Source organism: Petaurus breviceps, unplaced genomic scaffold (assembly GCF_028583685.1).
Source record: "Petaurus breviceps papuanus isolate PSGF00001 unplaced genomic scaffold, PetGlider_PUasm1.0 551, whole genome shotgun sequence".
In the NCBI taxonomy this organism is placed as follows: Eukaryota; Metazoa; Chordata; class Mammalia; order Diprotodontia; family Petauridae; genus Petaurus; species Petaurus breviceps.
The window spans coordinates 1,293,518-1,304,655 of record NW_027186372.1 but is presented as its reverse complement, the minus strand read 5'-3'; the positions used below and the strand labels follow the sequence as shown (position 1 = coordinate 1,304,655).

Here is an 11,138-nt window from a genome sequence, read left to right as displayed (position 1 = left end):
TGGAGGTAATAGAGAACCACTGGAGTTTTTTGAGTTAGAGAGGTGATGTGATCAGATCCACTCTTTAGGAAGATCATTTTGGCAGCTGAGTGTGAATGATGGACTAGAATAGGGAGAGGCTTTTTTGCAAGGAGACCAACCAGAAAGTAATTGTAGTATTCCACATGTGACGTGATAAGAGCCTTCACCAGGATGGTGAAAGTACAGAAGAGATAAGTGGGCATCGACCTGTCTATTTATTTGCTTATACTTTCATCCATTCATTTGCTTATTTATTTTTTTATAGAATGTCTCCCTGTCTCCATTTAGCTAAAAGTGCAGCAGCCATTCACAGCCTGATTCCACTAATAATCAGGACAGAACTTTTATTCCCCTATACTTCCCTAGCCCAGGCTAGTTTTCCCCTCCTGGGACAATCTAGAGGCTTCCCATCCCCAAAAGCCCATCATATTGGTGCTGAAATTAGTATGGATACCCAATTGGTTTTAGGCTATTCCAACTATAAATTCCTAAGATCAGGAAATCCACCTACCTCAACCTCCCCATATACCACCATACCCTAATTGGACATTTTTTAATGTCCTACCTAAAATATTTCCCTACACACACCTCTTTGGTAGAACCAAATTGATCTTTTTTGCTGTTCCTCTCAGAGAATATAGGGTATACCTCCTCTGGACATGCTCTATGCATTCCTTGCTTGCACCCCATATTCATTTCTGTCTCTTGCATCTCTTTATTCCTTTGAATCTCAGCTGAAGCATGATCTCCTACAAGTGACCTCTCCTAATCCTCCCAGTCTACCAAATTAACCTTGCATTTTTTTAATATAAGTTCACATCTATACATGTATATAAATTAAATCCTCTTAAAGAATGAAAGCTACTAGAAATCAGGGAATAACAGTGTAGGTATAAATGAATGTTTTATGATTGTTGTTATACTGATCTCAATGCAGTGTAAAATCAAATTAACCTTTTTTGGCTGCCAGATTATGGTTAACTCCTGCTTATTTTTCAGTCCATTGAACATTTTCCCCCATGAAATGTCTAGACTCGTTTGCCCTATTCTATTTTAATTTTTATTGATAACTTTTATTCATATCACTGCCATTTCTACTTTCCCCTACCCAGATATACATCTTTCATTTTAAAAACAAAAGTTTTAAAAAAAGAATAGGAGGGAGCAGATTGGCCAAACTAACCAACATGTCAACTAATCTGACTGTATATTTCATGTTCTACAGCCATATTCTCACCTCTGTTAAGAACTTAATTTTTATATGTGTAATTTAATTTTTAATCCCAATAAAGTCTTATATTCTTCTCTGTTAATTTTTCTTACCTCTTCTGGGTTTTGAGACTGTCAAGATATTTTTTAATTCATGATTCAGTCACTTTTTTGTTATCTGTTCTTTTATCCCATTAACTATAGTTTTATAAGTATGATATGACATATCAGGTTTCATTCAAGTCATTGAAAATAGATGTTAAATAGAAAACTTCCAATGACAGACATCTGGAATGCTCAACTAGACTCATCCAACCCTGTTGAGTTTTTTCCAAAAGTCTCTACTCTTTTGGCTCATTCCATGTACTTCTGAACCAATCTCTTTGTTCTCTCATCTGATGATAAAAGGCATCATGAGACACTTTGTCAAAGACCCCGGTGAAATTCAGAAATGCTTCAACTATTACATTCCTTTATCTATAAGGTAGCAATCCTGTTAAGAAAGAAAATTAGCTTGGCCTAGCATGACTTACTACTGATGTACCCTTATTGTTTGGGAGGGACGATTAATTCTGTCTCTTCACAAATCACCTTTTAAATAATGTTTCACACATTGAGAAAACGAGGTTCAGAAAGAGAAACCAATCTGCACCAGGTCCTATAGCTGCTTAGTGGCAGAGTTGGGATGTGAATGCAGGTCATCTGTTGTAATCTCAGAATTATTCCTGCAATACTGCCTATCCCTCTATGAATTGTGATCAGTTGAAATTAAAACAAGACTCAGGCTTCTGTGGAATTTATTTTATTCATATAGAATATATAAGAGGGCACAGATGTAAATTGGCTTAGATTGAACCCCTTCCCCAGGCCTGAGGTCAGTAAAAGATGTGTATCTGTAGTATGATTCCTCACAGAAAGATGAGGCAAAGGAAGAATAAGGAAAGGGATCGGGAGAATGGAGTAGAGACTGGAGGGCGAACCATGCACAAAACTAATCAAGCTTCAGCATTTTCCTGTATGCTTTAATGTCACCTTTCCACCACTTTCCCTGTGAAAGAGACACACATAAATATGGCAGTTATAGAAGGGCAGAACTGGAAGTGACCTAGCCCATCTAACTGAAACATCTCATTTCATAAATAAAAAAATAGTGGTCCCAAGAAGAGAAGGAGTTGGTCCAAGATCACACAGTAATTAAAGTCAAAATCAGACCTAAAAGAGCCTAGGTTTCTTAAGTCTCAATCCAAGTTTTGTTTTGATTTTCTCTCATAAGACGATAGCATTTACCCCTTGATGGCAAAAACAGGATAGGAGGCTATTGAAATAAACCACTAGTCTATGTAGTTGGACCATCTGAATCTATCAATACCCAAGCCTAGATTATTGGTTGAGCTTATGTCCCAGTCTATGGGAAAGGACAAGTATCTGCATGACTGAGTTCAATGAAACGTTTATTTGATTGTCTCAATATTTTAGTTAAAGAGGTTTCCCTGAAATGAATACTTCAGCTTGCCCTTTCCAAATAATTCATTGTAATGAGTAAGAAGTATGACATTTTAGAAGGAAAAATTCATTTGGATTAAGGACACCTGGTGAATTCTGGACTTTGCCACTTGTTAACTGTGTGATATTGGTTCATTCCCTTATCTTCCCCCATGGTCTCACTTTTGTCATCTATGAAATGAGACCAGAGAAACAGATCATCTTTGAGAATCTTTCTATCTCTAACATTCTTCAATAGCATAGGATTTTGTGGTCTTGATATTTTGGCAGGTATGATTACATATTCTACCCCTAGTGGGCAAAATTATAACAAGGCTGACTCTAGCAGTCTTTGAACAAATGTTAGGGGAAGCTTGGGATTTTCTGACTAGATGGGATCTTAGAACATGGAAAATGGAATATGTGAACTGGGAGGGACCTTATAACACAGAACACAGAATGTAAGACATGAAGTAGACTTTTAGCTATCTAATCCAACTTCCCATTTTACATGTGGGGAAATAGAGATCAATTACTTACACCATGGCTTTACAGAAGGAACACTTGTTGCCATACGTCTGGCCATCAGAGCCACAATGAGGGTTAGATTCTCGAGTGCAATATACCTTGGGGTCTCGAAATTCACCGCAGTCCACCTAATGTAGTACAATAGAGGAATGTTTCACAGAATCCCCAAAATGATCATATTCACAGTCGCTATATTTTACCATACCACAAAGTTAAAATCAGCCCTTTTATGTACCAGTTTTATGCTTAAGCCATTTAGGGGAGAGATTTGTTTCAACTCCATTACCTGTGCTTCTACTTTTGTAAATAGAAGTTGACTATAATTTATTCTTATAATCAAGAAAGCTGGCTGATCATGATAAGCATCAGATTTGGAACATTGTTGTCATATAGAAATGTGGTGTGGGGGAGGGAAAAGGAGATAATCTTTCCCCTGGACTGAATGGTCCCAGATTGTTTTCTAAGGAACTGGCGTACCTCCAAGATGATATTCCTTGGTAAGCCCTTTAAGATGATACTGTTCATGCATTCAGACACAATCATTATATTTAGGTGATTAGATTCATTGACAACTATTGGAAAGAGCATTATAGAACATAGAATGCAAGCTTTAATTTTACAGATAAAGAAACTGAGGCCCAGAGGGAACAGTGATTTCCCTAATCCCATAGATAAAGATAAAGGTAGAATAGGAAATAGAACCCAAATATCCTGATGTCCAGCCCAATGTTCTTGTGTTTTTAGGAGGATAAAGCCATCTCTCTACCTTGGTATCTATACTCTGGTCATAATTCTATCTCTCTCCCACTGGAACTGTAGAGTCAAACCCCTAGGTCACTGGCCTCTGACAAGAGTGTTTACTTTATCTTTCCTGGAACCAGGCCACCAATGTCACTCCTTGACCATTTCCTTAGCCTGAAACCACAAGTATAAGTCCTCACTCTCACCCTTCCAACTTTCCTTCTTCTATTTTTTCCCCTATTACCATGGAAATTCTTTAAGGGCAAGACCCACCTTACTTGCCAATATTTATAAACTCAGAGCTTATAACAGTGCTTGACAAAGAGTAAGTGCTCAATAAATGTTCTATCTCTCTAAAATCCCAAGTTAAAGCAATTTGGAATTTTTCAAAAGTGTCCCTAAACTGTCCATACCCTTTACCAAACTATTCCACTATTAGGGGACATATGAAGAAAGGTACAATATGCATGCAGAGAAAGAAATGATAACTGGAAGTATGCACATAGAATAATTTTACATATGTGTGTAAACTATGTCTAATGGTAGCCATCTCTAGTGTAGGGAGGGAAGGGGAAAACAAGGAGAAAAAGAGAAAAAAAGAAAGTTATTAAATTTAAATTTTTTATATTTGTAAATGGAATAGCAAGCTATACATAACAGATTTTTAATTTCAAGTGTAATCATTTTTATTATACTATGTTATGGAAATATTTGTTTCATCACATAAATTAAAAATAAAATAAATATTTAAAAGTTAAAAAAAGGAAAACATACACATGTATACATTTTTAAAAACAACTCTTTTCATAACTTTTTTTCTTAAAAGAGAGCATTCACCTATTGGGGGACAAACAAACTACAGTATGTGATATAATAGAATATTATCGCACCATAAGAAATCACAAAAGGGATAGTTTCAGAAGATACTAAGAATGCCTCAAAGAACTGATGAAGAATGAAGTGAGTAGAAGTAGGAGAAAAAATTATACAAGTACCCCAATTTAGCACATGTAGTTTTTATCTTGGAAAATTTGATATTTACCTATCATAATTTCTTTAGCCATGTAGAACTTTGCACAGCCCCGTAAAAAGCAAAGCATTTACGGAAATTATTATTATTGTTAATTACAATAGCACATTTATATAGTATCATAAAACACTTTCTTCACAAGCATCCTTTGATGTTGGTAGTGCAAGTAGTATTATTCCCATAAAATATGATGAAGAAGCTAAGATTCAGGAAATTTAAGTGACTTTGCCAAAGATGTGACCTTTGCCAGCTAGTGGTAGAGATGAAGCATGAATCCAAGTTATCTTCAGATTCTAAAACTACTGGTTTTTCTAATGCACTTTTCCCTCTCATTTTATAGAAGGGAAAAGAAGATGTGAGAAAGGTCATGATTTCTCCCAAATCTCACAGGTTATATAGAAGAGCTGAGATTTTTGCTCCAAACTAAAAGCCCTTTTCAGTAACACGGGATGCAAACTGCCTATATCAATCCCTTTTGTTCTCACTAGAGATAAGGGAGCAGCTTGTACCACCAACCTGCTCCTCCTTCACACACACACGCACACACGCACACACACACACACATGCATGCACATACATCCCTACGTAAACAATAGCAGCAGCACATTGAGCTGGTGAAAATAAGGTCCTTCAAAGAGGTGGGCTTAATTCCTAAATAAATAGCCTATCATATAGTCCAACATTACAGTGTATGTGGGTCTTATTATTCTCTCCTACTGCCTACCAAAGGGCATTTTGTCCAGTACAGAAATTAAAATTGAGCTCAGAACTCATTGAAAAGGTCAACTTGATCAAATGGATACACTCAATAATAAAAAGAAAGAAAATGATAAATCCCTTATGTTAGAGAGATGAAACCTTAAGACACCTTTCCCAAACACTTAGCCCAATAACCTTGGGACCCGGGCTCTTTTGTTCTTTGGCAAAGGAGATAAGAAAGAGGTACTAGTGACCTTGTATTAATTCAGTTTCTTCTCACCTAATCTACAGCTTAGGATCTTTGTTAAAGACCTGGGATTCTCCCACAGTTCCCTGGGGAAGGATGCAGGATGAAGGATTTGGGTTATTGAGGAAAGCAAAGGAAGGAAAGAGGTTTGGGGTTTGGGAGTTACCCAAGAGATTTGATTTCATCTCCTATCAACTTCCCTGGGGACTGAGATTGAACAAAAGGTTTTCTCTGAGCCTCTGCGATGGGCAATATAAAACTGTCACTCTCAGGGTGGCCAGGTTTCCAGGTCTATTAGCCCCCAAACACTCCCCAGCAGGAAACCACTAATCATGACTTTGTGGGACTTAAAGATAGAATATAGAAAATAGAATGTTAGACATAAAAGAGAATGTAGAATTTAAAATGCCAGAACCTGGGAGAATCTGAGAGGGCACCTAACTCAAATTCCTATTTTACAGAAGAGGAATTTCAAGACTTGAAATATAAAGTACCTTTCCTAGTATTCTAGTGGCAAAAATTTGAATCCATGTCCTTTTTCTCCTAATGAAATACTATTTTTTCCATTATCAAAGAAGATATTGCCAAAGCCTTACACTTTACAAGATCTTTATAAGTTGTGAACATTTGTTCAGTTCAGAATCTGGGCTCCCTTTTGCAGGGTATGCCATTTGGTGTTTGCTTGTCATTGAATTTCACCAGGCTCCATGCTGATCCTGTCTAGGCATAATATCACAATAGTTCATTTTTCATTAGCATGCTACAGTTTGCAAAATACTTTCCTTACAACAAACCCTAGGACATAAGAAATGATATATGACTATCCTATTTTGTAGAGAACGAAACTGACGCCCAGAAAGGAAAAAAAAAAAAACAACTGGTTGGGGGAGTGGGGGATGTATTCCTGCCCTCAGAATATCCTAAAGTTAGCAACAGTCACTTTCCTTCCCCCCCCCCCCCCCACCCCAGGACAAGGTCAGTGAGAATGTCTGAGACCTCTATAGACAGGACAGCCCACAGTGATCCATTTCTATTAGAGTTGACACCACTATGTGATCAAATATTTTCATTATTTAGATAAGAAAACAGAGACAGACAGAGACAGAGATACAGAAAGACATAACAGAAATACACAGAGAGAGAGAGATACAGAGAGACAGAGAGAGAGAGAGAGAAAAAGAGAGAGAGACAGAGAGAGAGAGAGAGAGAGAGAGACAGAGAGAGACAGAGAGAGAGAGAGACAGAGACAGAGACAGAGAGACAAAGAGAGAGAGAGAGACAGAGAGAGAGTGACAGAGAGAGACAGAGAGAGAGAGAGAGACTTTTTCAAGGACACATAGCTAGTAACAAAGAAACCGAAACTTGAATCCATTTCTACCACCTCTAAATCCAATGCCTTTAACACATTTTGAGGATCTGTTCAGACAATGAAGATAAGGAACTTGCCCACTGGTCACTACTCTTTATTTACCAACCCATCCTGCCTCCCCATACATATTTTTTTTTTCTCTGAAGGTTGATGGAATAAACAGGTACTGGAATTGTGTATCAACACCCAGTCTGGAGGGTATGCTTCCCTGACCCTTCTAGCATCAGGTCTCTGGGGCCATTCATACACCCTCCTCCCCATTGGAGAAACTATCATGTGGATCAGATGGAGGGAGGCATTAGGATGCAATATCTATCTAGAAGGTAATGATGACCAGGGTCTCATGCTGCTCTCCAGCTTTGGCTCCCAGCTTCAACCCTGATAAACAGCCCTCTCCATCCAAACCCTGTTTTTGACTACCAAACATTCCTAATTTAGCACGAATTGATATTCTTTCTCTATAATTTAATAATTTCTAGTACTCCAAATCATCCCCCATCTGACCACAGTCCTAAAGCCCTTCCCTATCTAACTCTGTTCTCCACATCTTCCTATCCAGCCCTGGTTCTCAACCTTCTCACCTAATCTTGGACCCAAATCCCACCATTATTCCATTGCATTCCTGGTCCCCGGAGCCCCTTTATTCAAGCCCTGGTTTCTAACTCTCCATCACCATCCCTGGTCCATGGATCACTTCCCATGTATCATCACTTGTTCCCAATCCTTCTCCTATTCATTTTTACCCAATTATCATCATCCTCACTTTGTCCCCAGGTTCTCTCTATCCAACCTCAGTTCTCAATATGCTCTATCCAAACTTGTTCTTCCCCCTACCCCATCCTAACCTGGTCCCCAGGCAGCTAGGTGGCACAGTGAGTAGAGTATTGGGCCTGGAGTCAGAAAGACTCTTCTTCTTGAGTTCAAATCCAGCCTCAGTCACTTACTAGCTGTGTGACACTGGGCAAGTAGCTGAACCCTGTTTGACTCAGTTTCCTCATTTGTAAAATGAGCTGGAAAAGGAAATGGCAAACCACACCGGTATCTTTGCCAAGAAAGCCCTAAACGGGGTCACAAAGAGTCAGACAGGACTGAAAAAATACATCTTGGTCCACACATGACTCATTCATTCTTGATATCTGAACTCTCAACTCTCCCATCCCCATCTAACCCTAGCCATTAAGCTCAAACTGCTCCCAAGAGTTCCTTTGTAAAAAGTATTCCTAGTAGCATATTGAAAATTTGTGATAGCAACATTTTCCCTTTTTGTTTTAATATGTATTGTTTTTTAAAAGAAAGTTCTTGAATTTCTCAGGAGTCTCCAAGAAATACTGATGGATGATATCTAGCTTTAACCTTAAGTCTTCTAACCTGTGAGTTAGAAAACTTTGAATTATTCCAGTTCTGTCTCAGTAACAATTGTGACCATGGTCAAATAATAAAGTCTCCACCTCTCATATTCTCTTCTGTAAAATTAGGGCTTTAGACTTGATGGTGTCTAAGGTCTCCAACAGAATCTCATCTTGATGTTGTTACAAGACCTGGGTTTGAGTCTTAGGCCTGATCTTAACTGTGTGATCTGAGTAAGTCTAAGCATGAGCTTCCTTATCTTGAAACCCAGTTATTTTAAATACATTGCTTAAAGTCTCAGAGAAGCATGTGTCACTTTAGCCAAGCATAGTACTAGGAATAGTAATGATGATGATCATTTCAACCCCCAGGCCAACTTATTGGCACAAGTGGGCTGTGTTTATAGTCACCATGATATCCTATGACTATCCCCCCCAAATCTCTACACATAAGTCAATGAAAATTACTTATTAAGTGCTTACTATGTGCCAAGTGAGTATAGGACTGTTTGTTGGGTCAATAATAGGTTTATAATAAGCTCAGGCTCAGCTAATTCCTGTAACAAAAGGGCCAATTTTAAGTGATAATTTCTGCAAAACTTAGATTTAGAATGTATTAGGAAGAATCCTAGATTTAGTATCGCAAAACTTGGGTTCAAATGCTGACTTTGTCAACCAACGATGTGACCTCTTTCAAGTCATATTACTACTGTGCCTCAATTTACTTGCTTCTAAGTGGGGAAGGTAAATTACGATTAGGTTATATCTAAAGTTTTTTTTTTTAATAGCTCTCTCCTACATAGTAAAATCTTCTTACAAGGAGAGGTATATCCAAATCGTACAGCAAAATAATTTTGTTAAATTTATGAAAAGCCATGAGATATAGTGAAAAGAACTTTGCTTCTGAGTTAGGAAACTGGTTTTCAGTCTGTTTACTTGTTGTATGACCTTGGGTAAATCAGTTGTTTTCTCTGAACCTTAACTACCACATCTGTAAAGTGGGTACAATAATAATATAATTTGCCTTTCACAAGACTATCCTCCAGAAAACATTATGACATAGGACTAAAACTGAAAGGGACCTTAGTGGTCATTTAGTTTTACTCCCTTATTTTATCCATAATGAAAGTGAGGCCCAGAGATTACCTGACTTGCCTAAGGTTTACAAAGAGAGTGACAAAGGCAAGTCTTCTCACTCTGAATTCAGACTACATTCCACTCTACCTCTAAATCTTAAAGTGCTATGGCAAAGAAAGTTGTTATTGTCATCACATGTGACGTGACTATTTGTGTCTACGGTTCATCTTGTTTCTATATTCTAAGTCCCTTGAAGTTGCAGACTACATTTATTCATTTTGGTATCCAGAAGAGACCACTGCAGGAGGTAAGGGACTTAATAATCATCTGTCTTATTTTCCCCATTTTAGATGGGAATACCTGATTTTCAATCCTACCTACATTTCCTACTTACAACAAAATGGTAGCCAAATCACTCCCCTTGTTGGGACCTCATTTTCCTCCACTATAAAATGAATGGATTGGACTAGAAGATTCCTTATAGTTCTAACTCAATTTTAGCCAATGTTCATGTCTACCCTTATAGGCATACTACCCCTGTCCCCGACATCAGCATGAAGAAGTGGAAAGAGAGATTTGTAGTCAGTAGATCTGGGTATTCTACTTTATCACCTAAATGTCTTTAACCTTTCTAAGCCTCAGCTTATGCCTCTGTCAAATGTCAAGAGGATGCCTCCTGTTCATTGCAGCTCCCTTATTCTAGGAGGCAGAGAAGCCAAAGTGATTAAAGAATTTATCCCGAAAACAAGATGAAATCTTTGAGGTTGTGACCAGCCTAAATCTCCTTGGAAGAACAAAATGAAAGTTTTATATTTTTTGAAACACTTATACATATATGGATAATTGAAGGGCTAATCACAGTTCAGTCTGATCTATTCACTAAAATATCACCTGAGTACCCTTTCATACTCTAAGTGCTTAAAAACAATTAAAGTTCATCTATTTAAAGTTATTCAGACTTTTCAATGTAACTTTCTTTACCCAAAGTTTAGAATCAATCATTAAGGATTTTAAGATTATAAGACTGAAAACTGGAAGAGGCCTAACCAGTTTTCTAGTCCAAACCCTCTCATTTGACAAGGGAGGAAACTGGGAGCAAAGTTCAGTGACTTGTTACACAGGACGTTGGTATAGGAGAAATAGCAGTGAGGTGAGACCCAGAGGAAGAACTTGGGCTTGATTTAAGTAAATTCCACCAATATTTATTAAGCACTTGCTATATATAAGGTACTGTGCTCAGCACTGGAGGTACAATGACTATGTATGTGTATAAATGTATATATATAGACATATATATATATAGAGAGAGAGAGAGAGAGAGACAGAGAGACAGAGACAGAGAGACAGAGACAGAGACAGAGACAGAGAGAGAGAGAGAGACAGAGACAG

At 37.8% G+C, this 11,138-nt stretch overlaps 1 protein-coding gene across 1 annotated transcript in view; it reads right to left on the bottom strand.

Annotated features, from left to right (window-relative positions):
• Positions 1–2,232: 2,232 nt before the first annotated feature.
• LOC138172838 (serine protease inhibitor Kazal-type 6-like) overlaps positions 2,233–11,138 on the bottom strand; it is a 30,545-nt gene continuing 21,639 nt past the window's right edge. Inside the window, exons 2-4 of the mRNA XM_069102720.1 lie at positions 3,718–3,812; positions 3,253–3,368; positions 2,233–2,278 (exon numbers count right to left, since the gene is read on the bottom strand). Of these exons, the coding sequence (XP_068958821.1) occupies positions 2,233–2,278; positions 3,253–3,368; positions 3,718–3,812 (257 nt within the window). The remainder of the gene's footprint in view (positions 2,279–3,252; positions 3,369–3,717; positions 3,813–11,138) is intronic.